This window comes from Protopterus annectens, chromosome 2.part0, assembly GCF_019279795.1.
Source record: "Protopterus annectens isolate FY-2018-M chromosome 2.part0, PAN1.0, whole genome shotgun sequence".
Classification (NCBI taxonomy): domain Eukaryota; kingdom Metazoa; phylum Chordata; order Ceratodontiformes; family Protopteridae; genus Protopterus; species Protopterus annectens.
Window position 1 is genome coordinate 191,907,910 of NC_056728.1, and position 21,421 is coordinate 191,929,330.

Below are 21,421 nucleotides of genomic sequence, written 5' to 3' on the forward strand. Positions count from 1 at the left end.
GTGTTCTCAGGAAGGCCGAATGGGGTTCCTGGGTTTGGGAGGGTGGTCTGTAGCAGGCTATAAACTGGAAGGCAGTTTTACCCACTGTTAGTTGCACATGGATAGTCTCTGATGCTTCGTGCTGTGCCACCAACCTGGAGGTGTGGGTATCTTTGATGAATATTGATACTCCCCCTCCTTTTGTGGTTCGGTCCAAGTTTTGGGGCCGAAAAGCATGGTATGAGGTACAACCTGGTAGTGCTGGGGTGCTCTCGGGAGCCTTGAACCAGGTTTCTGTTACTGCACAGATATCGATGTTCTCCATGCTAAGGAGAGTTTCGAGTGCGTGCATCTTGAGGTTTAGACTTCTGGCGTTTTGTAGCATTACTCTTAGTTTCTTATCCCTTGTGATACCTATGGAGGTGGGTTTGTGTTTTGAGCCTTGTCTAAAAAAGGCACTATGGGGGTAGCAAGAGCCTTTGCCAATATCCGAAAGCCCAGGGGTGACAGGTGCAAGCCATCCCTAGCGAAGCATCGTGGCTTGTCGAGCATGTTATCCCAGGCCGACAGGCACTGGATCCCCTTTGAATGACACCAATACTTAAGCCAATTGTTGAAATTGATCATCTTGTCTTCATATTGTGGCATCATTCTTGGTGAGGGTAAGATGCTACTCAAGGTCAGGGTCATACCGGCCTGGGCTACATGCTCAGAGAGCTTCCTCTATGTCTCTTTTCATGTAGTCCAGGGAGGTACGTCTCAGGTCATTCACACCAGCATGGACAATGACCGAGTCATATTTGTACTTGCCTTGAAGTGACCTGAGTGTTTCTGTTATGTGGCGGATCCTAGCGCCCGACAGGCAGCTCACCGTGACCTTCTCCTTGTTCAGCCTGGTGAGCGGGACGTCAGTGTGCCTGACGATAGAGTCACCTATTACAAGTGTATCAGGTCAGGTGGGTTGTTTAGCCTTAAGGGCTGTGACTGTTTGGCACACTGGCTTTTTGAGCTATGTGTTGCATGTGTTTTGTTTTGGGGTAGCGGTTGCTTGTATCAGTTATCAGTATAGAATGACCAAGACATTTGCACACAACACACTGTCAAGAAAAGAAATGGAGAAGGATTTTTGCACTTGTAATAATTAAAATTTGAAAGAAAAAAAAAATACCAGACAAAATGGAATCGCAAATGGACTTTGAGGAACAACTAATGTGAAGCAAAGTGTTAATAGTAACATCTTTTTTAGAGTTGACATTTAAACAGTATAAACTGCTTGCAGTTTATGACAGAGCAAATAGCATTGCCCTCTCACAGCAAGATGACTCGATAGTCAGGCACACTGATGTCCCAATCACCAGGCTAAATAAGGAGAAAGTTACTGTCAGCTGCCTGTCGGGTGCCAGGATCCGCCACATAATGCACGCACTCAGGTTACTCCACAAGTACAAATACGACTCTGTCATTGTCCATGTTGGTGTGAATGACCTGAGACATACCTCCCTGGACTACATGAAAAGAAACATGGAAGAGCTCAGGCAGGTATGACCCTAGCCCCGAGTAGTATCCTGCCATCACCCAGAATGATACCACAGTACAAGGAGAAAATTATTGACTTCAACAATTGGCTAAGCTTCTGGTATCACTCTGAGGGGATCCAGTATCTGTCTGCCTGGGATGACATGGTCGACAGACCACGATGCTTTGCCAGAGACGGCCTGAACCTGTCGCCCCTGGGATTCCAGATACTGGCTAAGGCTCTTACCACCCCCTATAGTGCCTTTTTCAGGCAATGCTCAAATGCTAAATTCACCACCGTAACAGGTACAAGCAAGCAAACTCTGGGTGTAATGCTACTCAATGCTAGAAGCCTAAACCTCAAAATGTGCTCACTCAAGGCACTACTTAAAATGGAGAACATCGACATCTGTGCAGTGGCAGAGACCTGGTTCAAGGCTCCAGAGAGCACCCCCCTGCATTACCAGGTTATAACTCATACCACATCTTTTGGCCACCTAACCTGGACCGAAACACTAAAGGCAGAGGCGTGTCCATATTGGGGAAGACTGCAATCCAGGTTGCAGCTTGTTACAGATCCCCCACCATGCCCCAGGATTCCCACTCTTCATTTCTTAAGATACTGGAAAATATTAAGGAACTACCCAATACCTTAATTATGGGTGATTTCAAATACCTCACCATCAACTGGGAAAACTACTCATGTACCAACTCATTTGCTCAACATTTTCTGGAATTCATAAATTCCAAAGCCTTGGATCAGCTTGTCCACACCCCCACCAGGAGCAGCAATATCCTGGACCTGGTCATTACCAATATGGGTAACAGATGTTCTACGCCAGAGGTCAACTCCTCGCTGGTCAGATCCAACCACAAGCTAATCACCCTAGACATCCACATTCCACCCCCATGCCCCATTACAGATACCAAAGTCAAAAACTACTCCAAAGCCAACTTCATGCTTAAGACAGAAGTGGCAAACTTCACGACACCCATGCAGACAGAAAACAGAGGCAAGACTGCTGAATCGTACACAAATGAAGTGTATAAACACATATACAAGTGCATTGATCATGCCATCCCCAACAGAACCAAGACGCTGTCCTCCAAAAAAAAAAAAAAAAAGGAAGCCAATCTTGGTGGTCCCCTGCTGTAAACAAACTCTACAGCAGAAGGAAGAAGCTGCTGCAAAAGAGAGTAAAATCCCAAGATTGGAGAAACTCCCTGGTCAGCCTCAGCAAGACGCTGAGATCCCTCATAAAATCCTCCAAAGCCAGTTATGAAAATAAAATTGCCACTGATTCCAAAGACAACCACAAAGCACTCTAAAGCTATGTCAAGAATCTCAATGGCAACACTCAGATTTGCTCTGAGCTACAGCACAATGGCACTAAATATAGAGAACCAACCGATACTGGCCAATATCTTGGCAGATAGGTTCAGTGCTAACTTTACCCCCCCCCTCCAAATGGCCCATCTTAATACCAGAGGAATGCAAAGCCCCTGTAATCACAGATGAACAACTAAGCCAAGAACACAGTATGCATGGGACCAGACAACATCCCAGGCTGCGTACTGCATGAACTACAGAATGAACTGGCACCCCATCGAAGTACCATGTTCAATCATAGCCTCACCTCAGGCTATGTGCCTACTGAATGGCATACAGCGACGGTTATCCAACTCCACAAAGGTGGTGCCACCATGGACCCCAGAAACTACCACCCCCTTAGTCTGATGAGCCTGGTCTGCAAGGCCATGGAACGCATCACCTTGGAGCTTATAAACAAAGACATAGGTAAGCTCCAAAGCCTAGACCCCACTCAGTTTGTGTTTGTAAAAGGCAGATCATGTCTACTAAACCTAAATGACTTCTTTGAAGCAGTCACTAGAGCCACAGATGAGGGCAAGGTAGTGCACACAGCCTACCTTGACCTCGCCAAGGCTTTCAATACCATCCCCCACTCTGAAATTATAGATAAACTCACTAAACTGGGCATACCATCCCCTATGTCACATGATGGGTGGCCAACTGGCTCACTGACAGAACCCACACAGTAAAAGTAGCTGACTCCAAGTCAGACTTCAGACCAGTGACGAGTGGAGTACCACAAGGTTCGGTCCTGGGTCCTCTCCTGTTCGGCATCTACTTCTCTGAAGTGCAGGCCAACACAGAAGGTCTTTGGCTAACAAAGTTCACAGATTACTGCAAACTGGGAGCCATAATAGAATCACCTAATGATGCAGACATTCTACAAAAGGGCCTCACAGAGACAGATGCTTGGTGTCAAAGTCATAGGTTCACAGGTTTATATTAGGCTATCTGCCCTAGGGCATTTATAAGCCTAGCTGAAAATGTGTTTGGCTTTCTCCACCCTTATAATTTAACTTCTAGAGCCTCTGTCCAGTTGCGCCACTGGAGTGATCTCACGTGCAAACTTACAGTTTCCCATCCACTCATCAAGATTTCTCTTGAAGAGGGCCAGTGGGGGGCTTTGTCTTGCGTGAATTGGGATTTTATTCCAGAGTGTGGGAAGCCTTTGGGATATGAATCTATCCCTCCAGCATGTCCTATTTATTGCTGTGCTGAGGTTTAAGTCCGAGGAGCGTGTGGCGCTAATGGATTTGTTTTTTTAAGGTGGAGTATGTCCATTAGTTCTGGGTTGGACATGGCCTTGTAAGTCAGGCAGAGGTCGCCTCTGAGCAGGCTTGCTATTGCATTTTTACTGTACCTGGGATCAAGCTCAATGCCAAGAAGTGCACTGTCATCCCCTTTGGGAAAAACTCAGTACCCATGAACTACCACATAGGTGGCAGCTCGCTAAACACTGAAAGTGTGATAAGAGGAAGCCTTTTCCTCTGTTGAAACTTGGTTATCCGATGCCCAATTAATACTCAACCCAAACAAAACTAAACTACTCATCTTCCAACCCACCAAACATACTCAAAACAACTCTCACTTTAACATCACAGCAAAAGACAACACCACTATATACCCAACTGAACACACCAAATTGCTAGGAGTGGAAATAGACAATAAACTAAAATTTGACATTCACATATCCTTGACCATAAAAAAGTCCCCAATAAACTAGGAGCGCTATACAGAAATAAGCAACTTCTCACCAAACCAGCAAAGATTTCAATAGCAAATTCCCACCTTATCTCCACCCTACTTTATGCCTCTCCAATATATACCAACCTAAGGCAATGCGATTTAAACAAGCTAGAGACCTGCTACAACAAAATCGCCAAATTTGCCACAGGGGCATCCTACCGTAGTCACCACTGTCTCTCACTTGCTGAACTGGGCTGGCTTGAACTCCCTCACCTCCTTCAATGGTATCAACTCTCACTTGCCCACAAACTAGTAAATTATCCACTAAATGTCCCATCCCTCCAGAATCTACTCCAACCCTATCACACCACCAGACCACTAAGATTCAGCAACAAAAATCACTTGCAGATCACTACAGCCAATAACTCTGCTGGTGAAGCACTATTCTCTTGCACCATAGCCAAATTATGGAACTCCCTCCCACCCACAATTACCTCCATACCATCATGCACCCACTTCAAAACTTTACTAAAAGCGCACTTAAAAACATGCTGGCTATGCCCTTGCAACTCCCACTCTAATATCACCCTCCCCATCCAACCACTACCTTTCTTTCCACTCCACTAACTACCCTGATTATAGCAAGCTCAGATACTCATAAGCCAGTACTACTTATACAGCAGGAACTTCCTCTTGTAACATTTGTTAATGTCTGTTATGTACTTCACATAAAGATTCTAGTTGTCTACTGATGTACTATGCTCATCTGTAAATATGTTGCAAGTAATTGCTATGTAAATTGTTAATCGCTATGTAATCCAATGTAACTACTGTCTATTTATTTTAACTGTGGAGCTTTTCTCCCCGGGCCCCCGCTGAAAATGGACCTACGTCCAGTCGGGCACTCCTGGTCAACAAATATAAATAAGAGACCTCGGGACACACGTGGATAATAGTCTCTCCTTTGATAACCACATCACTACAGTAGTCAGGAAATCCTTCTACGTGGCAAACCTCATCACAAAAGGGTTCTCCTCTAGAAAAAAGGAGGTCATTGTTCCTCTCTACTCATCCCTCCTCAGACCCATTATAGAGTACAATGGCCCATTTGGCATGTATCTGACAAGACACCTACAACAATTGGAAAGACCACAAAAATACCTCACTAAGAGGATTACCGGCTTCAAACAGATGCCATACACAGACCGTCTAAAAAAACTCAAGCTCGACTCCGTCGCATATTGCCTGCTCAGAGGCGATCTCTGCCTAACATACACAGCTATGTCAAACCCAGGGCTGTTGGACATGCTACACTTAAAGAAATCCCAATCTCTCCAAACCACATGCTCCAGGGACCTAAATCTTGTCACCAAAATAAACAGAACATGCTGGAGGGATAGATTCCTGTCCCAGAGACTTCCCATACTCTGGAACAAACTACCCACTCATGTCAAGCAAAGCTGTTCATTGGCCCTCTAAGAAAAACCTTGACGATGGGGTGGGAAACAGAAAATTCACCCCGTGGATTACTTTTGCGGCATTGCTTGACAGGGGCACATGAAAATAATTTTCTTTGGTGGCGAAAGCCAGGCAACCTTTTTGGCTAGGTTCATATAGGCCCCAGGGCCAACAGCCTAATACCTACCTATGAACCTAAGAGGATCTTTGGTTTGACTCTCAGCTGAGGTGCTTTCTGTGTGGAGTCTGCATGTTCTCCCTGTGTTTGCGTGAGTTTCCTCCACATTCCAAAGAAATTCAGTAGGTAGACTGGACACTAAATTGGCCATAGGTGTGAGTGTGTGGTACTGAAGAACTGCTTCAATGCTAGCCACCCAGCAGTGTGAACCTTGACTTGAGATGACTGTCAGTGCTGAAGAGACACCATGACCCCATGTGCAAAAATGGTTGTGGATGAACAGATGGATGGATGGAATATGCAACTGCATGCAGCATAAAATTAGTAACTGGCACATCCCTACTGAAGTTCTTCACAAAATCAAGTTTCGAGGACAGCGTTTTACTACAATGTCCTTATATTATGGCACTTGAACAGAAGAAATAACTTGCTATTCTGTCATGATTGTGTATACAAAATAAAACTCATAACAAGCAATGAGTTAAATCCAGCATTCAAAATGTACCTCACTGCAGATTTCCTTTTTTGTGATGCACTACAATGATGCATTTCTTCTGTACATTTTTTGATGAAACTTGCATACCCTCAAAACAGACAGGTAGTGCATTCTTTAGTCACACATCCTTAAAAAAAAATCTAATATTTCTCCTGTCACCTTACACAAGTTATCATAACTCACCTTGCTGTGGCACCCAGAATAATGCTGCTTTTGTCATTAAATCCTCCACTGTCTCTGTTAGTCTAAAAAAGGAGAGAGAGAGATTATGATGTTTTGTTACAAGCGGTCAAAGTTCTGTAAAGAGACAGTACTAAGCTTTACTAAAGTCTCCTGTACTGTCATTACTATAACATCAGTATTAGAAATGTCACAAGTCCCTGTACAGAAAGGCAATATATATTCATAATACTTCTTAGTTAACTTGCTTGTCTTCTAATATTTATATTTATCTGGACAGAAACTGAAATAGGCCCATTTGGATCCGTTTTCTAGACCCAGTTACCAAACTGAATGAATGAATAAATGTGTTAACATCACTGACATGAAGAAATCCATGACATTAACCAGAAATGCCAATACTACAGTGTTACTTCAATCAATCTGAATTTTTACACAAGCCATAAACTACAGATGGCTGGAATATCTGTCTCAAAGGACAGACAGCACAGACATTTATTACTATTTAATTATTGCTTAACAGCTCAGCTGGCACAGTATAAAGCCCTGCATATGACTGGAGTTTAATATCTCTGGCACCTAATGGAGCCTCCTGCAAGGAGGACAGGAATGATGTGGATAAGCTGTCTCGCACCTGTTTAGGGAAAGGATTTAGAAGCATGGTCTTGGGCACGGCCGCCTGGGAACCTACACTAGAATCTCTGCTGGAGACTGGGACTCACAAGGTGTTGCTGCCTACAAATGGGGCTGGGCCAGTTGGCTAAATATGCATACAGGCATGTACTTTGTGACAGCCCACTGCATACCAACACCTTGGATGTTTCAGGTATGCACAGAAAGCCCTCCCTCACATGACTGCTTTAGTGACAGCCCCTATCAATTACCTCTCATGCCTCTAAACAAGGTAGGAAAAAAATGGTCAATTTGTCAAAAATGGACAGAGGCTTGGCAGGCAACGGGGAGCATAACCAAAAAAGTACTGAGTGTTAACTTGGTAAGAGGGTTGATTCAGCCACTCACACAGCCAAAGACACAACTCATTGCTGTACCCCTTTTAATGAGAAACTGTATCATATCAATAATTAAAGCAGTTTACAACAGAACCAGAGTTACAAGAAATGTAGTAATGGTCCAAAAACATTAAACTACATGCATAAATACAATATTTATTAATGTACTCTAATAAGGAAGAAAAACATATTGAAGCATAACGTCAGTTACTGAACAAAGTAATTAGCCTGATATAGAAAAAAAACTAGAAGATGAAAACAAAGAAAACTATTTAGTCAACCCACTGTTTTACAGGGAAAAGGTAAACATCAATGCAGTACATCAACAAACACACTAAAACCTCATATCAAAAGTTTTTTTTTTTTTTTAGATGTACACCATAAATTCATATTTTTCTGGCTCTTGCTGGTGTGATTACTCAAACAAGACTTGTAAGACCCTCCTTCAAAAAATAAACTTTCAAAACTGCCTCTGAAAATAAAGTCTGCAATAAATGCCTGTCACGGTCTTCGTCCAAGTAGGACATACTGACAATTAGAGCTACTGCAAATTAGGACAGTGGTAAATAAATGAGAGCCAAATGCTTAATCACCAAACTGGTGATTAAATTAACAGTGTATTAAGGACTGTTTTCAAAATGCGGAGACCAGGGCCAACAAAACTTCTCCAAAAATCCACAAACAGCACTTCCAGCAGTAGTGTACACGAGGAACGTAAATTAGGGTAATCGCTTTACTGTAGCCAGCAACAAACACTCAACTCACGAAGTGCAATAAAACATTGCATTTTGTGAGTTGAGTATTTGTTGTTGGCTATAATAAAGCAATTTCCCTAACTGATGTTCCTCCTGTACTATCCTGCTGTAATTGCTTCAATATTCTTTACCATTATGTAGCTTATTATTTTTAATTAATTTATTTTTAATCTGTTTTTAATTTTTCAACATTCTGCAAAATTACTGTGGCTTCCATCTATGAAAACCACCACACTAATGCATCAAAAACATGGTGCAATTTTCTTACCAAGATAATGGGAAAACAGGCATTCACAGTAGACATCTCTTGTTCGGCAGGAGAATTAAAAATGTATGTCTTGTCGAAGACCTTAACCCTTCTTCCACAAAGGTGTAATCTCATCCTGATTATGTGACCTAGCGTACAGGTACACTTCTACAACTTTAAAACCTCTGATCACATGTTTACAGATGCCACCTAACAAATGGTTGCCTCTGTTGCAGATCTAGTGAGCAGACAATCAGACTGCAACAGCCTGTAAAGTACACACTGCAACACTTCTGCACACCAACAGTAAGGAAAGCTAGTGGATAACTGCTTAACATACTCAAGGAAATAGAGACAAAGCTCAGCTCTGACCTATAGAATACTGATAATACCTCAGACTTGGGAACAGTACCCAAAGTAGAGTGGCCAATGGAAACATAGAAGCGGCCCACAAGTTTTAGACGTGTATGAAGGCAGTCAAGGTTAAATGCCCTGTCAGCAGCAGAACAAAGTCACAGAAGGGGAAAGTTTTGCAGTTAGGGACACTGCCAAGTGATTCTTTATACACAGGAGACAAAGTAAGAATGATAGTAAATGCAGCTTTCCTTTTAAAAGGAAGCTAACAGGTTCTCTGTAGTGTAGTGCAGTGATGTTCAAAATAAGGAGCACAAATCTTCATAACTTGATCTCCAAGATTTGAAGAGACAAGCAATTTTTGACCAAAGAGATAGTAAAAAGAGTTGCTGCTTCATATAAAGCAATACAATGTCTTTACTATCTGCAGTCCTTGCATACGCCAAAGCTAAATAACACAGAAATCCATCTGAATGTAACTTAAGAGGAAAATTAAAACAAACCTGTTTTAAGTCAAATACTACCAGAATGAGATGGACATCTAACCACTATCAGAAGGCTGTGGGTTATATTTCCACATCAGTTAGACTGAATGCTGACAGTGCAGCATAAGGGAGGTGGCTATACTACTGATGGTGGTGGTGTTCTTGAGATGAGATGTTAAACCAAGGTCCCATCTGCGTGAGTTGGTGGTAGCTTAGGTGAATGCAAATTATTCCATGGCACATATCAAAAAGAGTAGGGGTCCTTTAACTACAAAATATAAAATTTACAAAATATTTACATATGTACAAATATATACAAATCTGTTTACATATACTCATAATTTCATCTACAGTCATGCTAAATTTCCATCCCTATTAAACCTTCACTCCTTTTTCCATGAATACCATTGGATTTTATTGTTGTTGTTGAAATCCATTTACCATTAAATGCAAGTTAATTTATTTTCATTCCATATAATATAACTTATTTAGTCTTTTAACATATTCTTTACTTTCACTCTAATAATATCCATATTTAATCATATCCATGTTTATTTTATCCACTTTTTCTATATCAAAAAAATCTTCTTTAGTTTTCCCCATATTGTCTTTTACATTTCAAAAATGCATGCTCCTTTATTTCTTGTTCTTGACAACGTAAACATATTCTACCACTTTTCATTTTTATGGCATATTTCCTTTTACTAGCAATTTATCTATTACCAGTCTCCACAAAAAATCTTGACATTCTGCTTTGCGATTACACCGTTTGCTTCTCTTATTTTTATCACTTTATTTTATCTGTTAGATTTTCCCATGGCTTTACATAATTGTTTTATCATTACATTCTTATAGCATACTTTTCTTTTTCTATATCATTTATTTTCCACAAAAATATTTCTTCATTTTTTTTCCAATAAACATCTTTATTAAATTATCATGTTCGACATAGGCAATCTTACATTTATATAAATGAAAAAGAAACATCGACACCCCTTTAGTTGCAAACATTATACATCACAGACATCATGGAAACTGCAACTGCAAACATTATATGTCACTTATAATCCATCCAGTCACTGCCAGTTAATCATTATATGCCTCATTCAAATCCTGCCTCTTAAACCTTGTTACTTCTCTGCATATACTTTCACAATTCCCATTTTTTTCTACATAGTTTGCTCCTTCCCTTTTCTAGGGATCTCAATTCCAGTTATTTTCTCTCTCTTACTATATTCACTATTTTTAGTAAAGTTGGTCTAGACTTTGATTTCCATTTTCCAGTAATTGTTTTTTTTTTGGCAGCCATAACAATTAGACTCAGCAAGGCTTTACTATGTCTAGGCAATTCCAATTCTGTATCATAGCTCAAAAAAAATCATCTCCTACTCAATCCAATCTGCTCACCCAGCATGTCTGACAAAGCGGTTTGCAGAGAATCCCTAAAGTCTGACAGCTCACTACACTCCCAACAAATATGTTTCTCCAGACACCTCTTTTGTCTGTCCACACCTCCAAAATTTGCTATCCACCCGAGGAAAAAATATTTTGGAGTCTACTTGGGGAATAGAAATATCTATGTGAACACTTCCAGCAAAGATCCTAAACCTAGATTGTGTTGCATATTGGGATATATACACATATCCCCCATTGTCTCTGAACTGCTTATCCAGTTTCTTTTCCCAATCATTTCTAAGATCCTCTGATTGATTCTTATAATTATCATGCAATATTTTATATGCTCTACTAATTATTCCTTTATTAATAGCAGCTTCTGTTCTAGAGTCTATTAAAAACTCTACCAGTCCTGGTCTTTCATTTAGGACCCCCCTATTTCTTTCTCTGTCTTTCTTCATTTATACACTCTCTCTTTTTTACCATACTTGTATTTACACAGTTTTACTATTAATCTATCATTTTTTACTGTATCCACTAACACTTTGTACAAATTTAAAGAAGCAGTGTATACCACTGGGTTAATTAACCCTAAACCACCTCCTCCGTTATTTATATACAAAACTCCTCATTTTACTGGGCTTAATCTAGAACCCTATATAAATGAAAAAAATATCTGCAATAATTCCTTTTCAAATATTGCTAGCAACATAATACACTTGCTAAGTATGCTATTTTCCCATCAGTGAATTTACCAACTAAGCCTTTTTTTCTGAATAATTTATATGTTCTCCAGAAAAGACATGTTTGCTTTATTTCTTGTACTGTTTTTCCCCTCTGAATTCTAGCTGTATCTTTATTCCCCAATTTTATACCTAACACACAAATTTCATTCATTGTAAAATATATGCCCTCAATCTTTACTTCATCACCTAAACCTTTACTTTTTTCTTTATATAAAGCCACCCCTATAATCTCTAGCCACTCAGTTGCACAAATTACTTTTTATCCAAATTTTTTTGCAATTATAATGTCATCTGCATATGTTAAGAAAAGTGGAATTCTTAACTCTACAGGTGTTGTATACCCAGTCTCTTTCATTTTGTAATTTCACATACTGTCACATTCATAACTAATACAAATCGTATGCAACTCACTGGACATCCCTGTCTTACACCACTCTGCATATGGACCTCCTGGCTTAAGCAGCCATTTACAAGTATTTTTACTTTATTATTATATGCTGACACACACTTTTCTAGCTTTCTCACTTATATTCTTTCACTACTACCCTTAAGATTTCATGTCCAATTGTATCAAATGCCTTAAGGTCTCCTATCATAATTTCCACTTCTTTTCTGTTCATATCATCATCCACAATTTCTCCATCATTAATAATTCTTGACAACCCTTCCCCTTTACACTATATATGCTATCTTCCATAATACTTTCCATTTTAGTGTCAAATCTCTTTTGCATTATTTTCATAAAGATGTATTATTCAATACTAATGGCCCTTCCATTTGAAATTAAGTATTTTACTACATAATTCTTTATACAAAAAAACTTTCATTTAACCATTCATTCAAAATCTTTTAAAAAATATTTTTTTGCCAATCCCTTAAATTTTTATACATTTCATACCTTATTTCATCTTGCAATCAAATCTATATTTATTTCTAATACTTTATCTAGCTCATTTAAAGAAATCTACATTACCAATTCTTTATTCTCTTTTTTTTGTTAAATTGTTTACTTTCCAAGTTTTTTCAGTGTTCTTTTTTAAACATTTCTTTTACATATTGTAATGCAATTCTCAATCTTTTCCTGAGTTCTTTCTATATCTCCTTTTACATTTTTTTACCTCATTACTGTAGCATCTTCCTCCCTGCGGTTGGGTGGGCGTTCGAAAGACATGCGCAAATGGGCATGCCTTCGTTGAAGGTTGAACGTCGACCTGGCACCTCGATGTTCGTGAAAATCTGCTGCCAATCATTAGCAGACTGGAGTTCCGCTGTGGTGACCCCTAACCGGGAAAAGCCGAAAGACAGCAACAACTCGACCATCTTCCTTTACTAATTTGCTTAAATAACTCGATGCTTCTCTTTTTCCTTGTAAGAATATTTGCTTATATAACAATTCTTGTATTTTTCTTGATTTCTTTCATATAATTACTTTTCTTTGTCAAAGTACTTTGTCATTATACTCTAATTCTTCAATGCATTACATGTTCTTTTATATTCTTTCTCACATTATATTGCCACTGTAAAAAAAAAGTTATATTCTTCCTTGAATATCATCCACCACTCAGACCAATTTTTATAAAATGTACTCATAGTAATATGTTCTATAATTATACTAATCTATTTCCTTCTTCATTCCATACTTTCTCATTAATCCTTTTTGTTTTGCCTATTTTATATATTCCTTTTCTTTTATCTCTAGCTATAATGCATTATCATTAGAAACCATGTTTCAACTACCTCTCCTTCTCCTATAACTAAACCTTCTGATAAATTGTTTCAGTGCTATACATACTCATTTTGTAAGTCCATGAATTTTTGTCCCAAAGTTTTAACTTACCACATCTTAAAACTTCTAACACTTATTTCCTTTCTTTTTACACGTGCCTCTTAAATCACAAAGTCTCCTGATATTATATTAATATTTATTACTACATAGTCTGAAATCTGATGAAATAAGCTTTCCCTTTCTTTACAGTTAGTATAAACATATATTGTTATAATTCTATATACTTATTTCCATTTTAAATTCACAATGGTTAGTATTCCCATTTTTCTAAAGTCACATCTAACATCTTTAGTCTACTAATACAGAACAACAGCTATTCCAGATCATCTAATTTCCCAAATTCCACATTATCTTTCCTCCCCCCATAGTTTCTCTGTTTGTAATCTTTAATTTGTTAAACATCTTTTGCATTCTAATATAATTACATAAACCACACATGTATTACACCACTCCAAAGTTCCTACTCTTCTTACTATAGTAACACTTTTCATATTTACAGAATTTTCCCTTTTCTTAGATTCATTGTTTTATAAGCTCACAGATAAATACTAGGCTAGCTTTCTTAATAGGTCACTTGAGGCTTAAGTAGTTTCTTTCCCAAAGGTGAGAATCAAACACTGTATGTTGCATCTGTGAGTCAAACACATTAACTATTATACCAAACCCCAATCTTTAGATGTACATATAATTTTTCATCCATTTCCTTTCTTCTGTACTTATTGCTTTAAAAATTATTTTCTCTATTTTACTGTTTTACCAATACAATTCTTTTTCCCTTTCACTCCTTCCCAGTTTGTCTTCATCCCTTACTTCAGAAAATTCTTTTGCGTTTTTATTTTTCTTCTATTTCTACTACTTCTAAATTTTTTTTTCTTTGTTCATTTTCTTCCCTTTCTTTTTCTTTACTGCAATTTTCATTTTCTGCAATCCATCCAAAGCAAAGCTATCCTGTTAGGGGTCACCAGAGCAGAACACTAGTCCGCAGACTGATTGGCAGTGGGGTTTTTACTGTGTCGAGTTGCCAGCCTGGCACCCAACCTTCACAGAAGGCACATGCACACACACACCCCTACCTTCATGTCTTAAAACTCACTCGACCACAGGGAAGACATGCAGACTGAGCACATAAGATGCAGAGAATCAAACCAGAGAACCTCTAGCTGTGAGAACACAATGCTAACCACTGCACTTCCGAGGCCGAACTTTTGCAATCCATACATAAATGTCCAATTTAGTTATATTTATATTTCAGTTCACTTTTTTTTTGCACTGTGTCCCACTTCTTCACAAATATAACATTTTCTTTTGATGCAGAAATTTCTCAAATGTCCCTTTCCACAAAAGGAACATATTTTTGGTTGTCCCCAGTAATTTACACCTCTACTCTCCTCCACATTTTACGTGGCATATGTGCAATTGTTTCTATTTTTAACACAATATTACAATCCCAGTCACTAGTCCATAAATCCCTTTTGTCAAACTTTTGCAATGTCCAATACTTCTTTACATAAAGCTTTCAAATATTCTTTGAAGTGCCTCTTTTTACCTCTTTTCGAAATTGTACATGAATCTTCTTGTTTCCCCGTTAAATGCTTTTATCATAAAAATTCCTTGGATTACTTTTTCATAGTCCTCAAGAAAAGTTTCCACTGAATACATCTAATGATTATCTTTCCTCCCCATTGTTTCTCTGCTTTCAATCTTTCTTGATTTGTTAAACATCTTGTGTCTTCTAATACAATTACATCTACATTACATGTATAACACTATTCTAAAATTCCTATACTTCTGACTATATTCTTAATACTATTCACATTTACAGGAGATACTGTAAAACTTTCATTTTCCCTTTTCCTTAGATTCATATTTTCATAAATGTATAGCTAATTAAAGATAGCTTTCTTAACAGGCCATTCTAAGCCTATCCAATTTCCTTCCCAAAGGTGAGAATCAAACACTGTACATTGCATGTTTGAGTCAAACACCTTAACCATTCTACTAAGCCCCAATCTTTAGCTATATATATTATTTTTCATCCATTTCTTCTCTTTTTCTTTTGTACTTATCCCTTTAAATTTTATTTTTCTTTTACCCTTTTAGCAATAGAATTTTTTTCACTTTTACTACCTCCTAGTTTGTAGTCTCCATCACTTATTTCAGAGCCTACCATGTTTCTTTATTTTCTCATCCATTTTTTTTATTTCTACTGCTTCTAAAATTTCTTTGTTAAATTTCTTCTGTTTTTCCTTACTGTTATTTTCATTTTTGCAATATATCTATAAAATGTCCAATTATGTTACATTTATAACATTTCAATTCATTACATCCAACTTTCCCACAAACATAATATTTTCTTTCATCACTGCTACTTATCAAATGTCCTTTTTTACAAAAAAAAAAAAAATAAAAACAAAATAAGATTTGGGTTGTCCCCAGTATTTTACAACACCCCTACTCCGTCCACATTTATTATTCTTAGTATATGTATAATTTTTCCGCATTCTGTTTTTAACACAAAATTACAATCCCAGCTGTCAGTCCATAAAACTCCTTTTGTCAAACTTTTGTGATATCCAGTACTTCTTTACATAAAGTTTTCAAATGTCCTTTCAAAGTCTCTCTTTCTACCTTTGCCTGAAATTGTACATGAATCTTTTTTGTTTCCGTGTTAAATGCTTTTATTACAAAGATTCCATGGGTATCAGTCTTTTTCATATGCTCCAAGAAAATTTTCCACTGAAAAAAGTCTCAAATATATCATAAAATGTGTACTTTTTAAGGAAAAAATGCTTTTACCTTATATGCTTTCACACTCAAAGGAGCTATTAAATTGCCCCACACTTTATACCTGTCCATTTCTTATAGGTTCATAGGTAGGTACTAGGCTATCAGCCCTGGGGCCTATACAAGCCCAGCCAAAAAGGTACCCTGTTTTTTTTCCATCCAAGAAAATTATTCTTCTGTGCCACTGTTGAGCAGAGCCACAGACGTGATCCCCGGGGTGAATTTCCTATTTCCCATCCAATCATCAATATTTTTCTTAAAGAGTGCTAATGAGGCGCTTTGTTCGATATAGATAGGTAGTTTATTCCAGAGTATGGGAAGTTTCTGGGACAGGAATATATCCCTCCAGCATGTTCTGTTTATTGTTGTCAGGAACAAAAAGATGCAGAGCCAGCAAAACGGTGACAGAATTTAATATGAAATAAAAATCACAGCATATTACAAACCGGTTTCGGCTGGCGTAGCACAGCCTTCTTCAGTGTACAAAAGGTGAATACAAAAGACAATAGCTGAATATATAGGGATAGCAACAATCCCATTGGTTGATATTCACAAATGTTCATTTAGTCCTGGTGGGAACAATGCACCTAATCTAATTATCCATTTCCTTTCCTTTGCATTGAGAATAGAGTGCCACTGGGATTTGTTGGCCCTATTGCCAAAAATCATATCAATAATAATGAAATTAAATTTACTTGTTGGATGCACTGTGGTGTGTTTATACAAAGCATTGTATATCTTTTTTTGTTTTATATTGCTTTGATGTTCAGAGATTCTAATTCTGAGGGGTCGGGATGTTTGTCCAACGTAAAAAGCACCGCAACTGCACGAAGCTAAATAAATTATCCAATCGCTGGAGCAGTTGGAAAAAAATTTTAAATCAAAAACTTTTGGACAATTACGTGTGGAAAATTGTTTGGACTTTTGTATGTATTTGCAATTCTTGCAATGTCCACAGGGAAAACACCCCTCTAAAGGCTCCCCTGTCAATGTTGTTTGTATCAATTCACATGATCTGTTGTCTTTGTGTTTGTAATGATTGAAAAAAGCATTTAAATTCTTCCCTTTTCTATAAGAAAAGAGACAACTTTCTGGAATGATAGTGTTTAACTCCATGTCACATTGTAAAATGTTCCAATGTCGCCTTACACTATGGATAAGACGATTTGAATTACGTGCAAACGTAGTAGTAAATCTAATAGGTTGACTAGTGGAGTTTGTACGTGTCTTATATGTTAACAGATCACTTCTATTCAAAGAGCTGACCTTATTGCTAGCCATGGCAATGTTACCACTGTTTATTGTTGTGACAAGGTTTAGGTCCCTAGAGCGTGTAGCTTGGAGGGATTGGGATTTCTTTAAGTGAGCATGTCCAACAGCTCTGGGTTTGACATAGCTTTGATTGTTAGGCAGAGATCACCTCTGAGTAGGCAATATGTGATGGAGTAAAGCTGGAGTTTTTTTGAGCCTGTCTACGTAGGGCATCTGTTTGAGGCCGGTAATCCTCTTTGTGAGGTATTTCTGCAGCCTTTCCAGTTGTTGTAGATGTCTTGTGAGGTTATACACCAAAAGGGGCACTGTACTCTATAATGGGTCTAATGAATGATGAGTAGAGGGGAACAATGACCTCTTTTTTTCTGGATGAGAAACCTTTTGTGATGGTGTGGCACGTAGAAGGATTTCCTGACTACTATGGCGATGTGATTATCAAAGGAGAGACTACTGTCCGCCTGTGTCCCAAGGTCTCATCACACTTTCGGTGTTAAGTATGCCTATGGTGTAGTTCATGGGTACAGAGTTTTTACCAAAGGGGATGACAATGCACTTTTTGGCAATGAGCTTGAGGCCATGGCTTTGACACCAGGCATCTGTCTCAATGAGGCCCTTTTGTAGGATGTCCACATCATTAGGAGTTTCGATTATGGCTCCTAAAATTGCAGTCATCTGCGAACTTCATCAGCCAAAGACCTTCTGTGTTGGCCTGTACTTCGGAGAAGTAGATACCAAACAGGAGAGAACCCAGGACTGAATCCTGTGGTACTCCACTTATCACTGGTCTGAAGTCGGATTTGGAGTCTGCTACTTTCACAGTATGGGCTCCGACAGTGATCAAGCTGGCAACCCATCTTGTGACATAGGGATTTATACTTAGTTTAGTGAGTTTATCTATAATTCCAGAGTGGGGGATGGTTTCGAAAGCCTTGGCAAGATCTAGATAGGCTGTGTGAACCACCTTACCCTTGTCTACGGATTTGGTGACTGCTTCAAAGAAGTCTATCAGGCTTAGGAGACATGATCTGCCTTTTACAAACCCGAACTGAGTGGGGTCCAGAGTTTGGACATTACCAATGTCTTTGTTTATAAGTTCCATGATGATACTTTCCATGGCCTTGCAGACCAGGCTCGTTAGGCTAATGGGATGGTAGTTCCCGGGGTCCGTGGTGGCTCCCCCCTTGTGGAGTGGAATAACCATTGCTGTGCGCCATTCAGCAGGCACAAAGCCTGAGGTGAGGCTATGATTGAACATGGTACTTAGGTGGGGTGCCAGTTCATTCTGTAGTTCATGTAGAACGCAGCCTGGGATGTTGTCTGGTCCCATGGATGCTGTGTTCTTGGCTTTGGAGAGTGTGGTTTTTACCTGTGCAGCCGTGATTACAGGAAAGTACAGTTTTGTACCTACCATAAATGTAGATGTTCGAGGATCCACATTGCTGCAGTCATAACCTGTGGGTAGTCCGCTGTCCTCGGTCGGCCCGAATACCAAAGTGTTAGGCTGGCGTCGGTCATAGTCGCTCAGATCTGACGTCAGTACGCAGTGGTACTAAAGCGCATGACCGACGCCATATCCTCAGTCTTTCTTGCCCCAGATGTCAGAAGGCCTAAAAAAGGAAAGGCCATAGCCAAACATAGAAAATACCCAACCACAAATTACAGAAAAAATAATCACCCCAAAAGCAACACAGCAACCCTAAACTGCAGAGGGGAAGGAGGGAGGGTAAATTGGACTGCAGTAATGTGGATTCTCGAACATCTACATTTATGGTAGGTACAAAACTGTACTATGTTCTTCGTCTCACATTGCTGCAGTCATAACCTGTGGGTAGAATCCCAAAGCAAAGGTAAGGGAGGTTGGCCAAATCATAAAGCACTAGGAGCTGCTAACATGCCCTGTAAAACTGCAGTGGCAAACCCAGCCCTAGATTTGGAATAAAGAGGGAGATGGTAATGTTTAGTAAAAGTGTGCACTGAACTCCAAGTAGCTGCCTCCAAAATATCCTTAGTAGCTACTCCCCTTAAAAAAGCAGTAGAAGTGGCAGTAGCCCTAGTGGAATGAGGTCTAATCCCAGCCGGAACCTCCTTTCCATGATGTGAATAACAAAAAGCAATACAATGGCTAATCCACTTAGAAATAGTTTGCTTGGAAACAAGTTTTCCTTGAGAACCCAAGGCAAAAGAAATGAATAACTGTTGAGACTGCCTGAACCCTTTAGTTCTGCTCAAATAATAACGTAACTGCCTGTGAATATCCAAAGAGTGCAAAATTTTTTCCCCTTTATTTTGGGGATCAGCATAAAAAGTAGGCAAATGAATAGATTGGTTCAAGGCCACATCAGAAACAACTTTAGGCATAAAAGTAGGGTTAGTACGCAAGGATACCCTATCCTTATGAAATATTAGGAAGGGTTCAACTGCCATTAGAGCCTGTAATTCAGATACCCTCCTAGCAGACGTAATTGGCCAACAGAAAAGCAGTCTTCCAAGACAAAAACTTCAACTCAGATGTAGCTGCAGGTTCAAAAGGAGGTAAAGTCAGCTTTTCCAACACAAAATTGAGATCCCAGGAAGGAGTAGGAGCTCTACGTGGGGGTCTTATAATCTTTGCCCCTCTAAGAAACTGTTTAAACAAAGGGTAAGAAAATAATGGTGGGTCACAGTCATAGTGAGCAGAAATGGCTGCAGCATGAACTTTCACGGAGGAGAAAGACAAACCCTTGTCTAATAATTCTGTAAGGTACTGTAGAGTAACACTCAAATTAGGGCGTGAAACATCAAAGCTCTTTGCTGTGCTCCAAAGAAAAAATCTCCTCCATTTATCAGCATAAACTTTTCTTGTACTAGGCCGCCTGGCTTCCAAAATGACATTTAAAACTTGCTGAGGAAGCTGCGACCCCCCAGGGTCTAAAACAGAATATGCCAGGCTGTCAGATGCAGGGACTGTATCCTGACATTGAGGAAATGATTGCTTGCCTGAGACAAAAGGTGTGGAATTGATGGCAAAGGCCAAGGAGGCTCCCGAACTAAACTCCTCAGCAAAGGGTACCAGTGCTGACGTGGCCAATCTGGAGCTATAAGGATCATGCAAGGCTTGTCCTGTCTGACCTTCAAGAGCACCTTGGGAAGAAGAGGCAGAGGAGGAAAGGCATAGGCGTGAAGGTTGTTCCAACTGAAAGATAGAGCATCCACTTTCCAAGCTTCTGGATGAAACATCTTTGTGCAATATTTTGGCAGTTGGAAATTTTGTGGGGACGCGAACAGATCTATGTCTGGAGTTCCCCAAGCCACTGTCAACTGTTGAAATACATGAGGATCCAATTTCCACTCGTGGGGGTCCACCAGTTGCCTGCTCAAAACATCTGCTAAGGAGTTCTGTGCTCCTGGCAGAAACCTTGCTTGAAGAGTGAGGTGCAAACTCAGAGCAGTCTCCCACAAAATCATAGCTTGTCTGCAAAGAGGGTATGAATGGGTTCCCCCCTGCTTGCTGATGTACCACATGACTGTTGTGTTGTCTGTTTGAATCAACACTTGTCCCGGTTGAAGTAGATCCTTGAAAGCCATCAGAGCAAATTGGACTGCTAACATCTCCTTCATGTTGATATGCAAATGCTGTAGTCTGGGAGGCCACGTGTCTTGAACCCATCTCTCATTGAAATGTGCTCCCCAAGCCATGTCCGAGGCATCTGTCGTTAGGATCTGACTCGCCTCTGGTTGGGTCAC

At 39.4% G+C, this 21,421-nt stretch overlaps 1 protein-coding gene across 1 annotated transcript in view; it reads right to left on the reverse strand.

Annotated features, from left to right (window-relative positions):
• EPB41L5 (erythrocyte membrane protein band 4.1 like 5) overlaps window positions 1-21,421 on the reverse strand; it is a gene marked incomplete in the record, with an annotated part of 2,576,260 nt that overhangs the window by 427,572 nt on the left and 2,127,267 nt on the right. Inside the window, 1 exon segment of the mRNA XM_044060661.1 lies at window positions 6,868-6,929. Coding sequence (XP_043916596.1) covers window positions 6,868-6,929 — 62 coding nt within the window.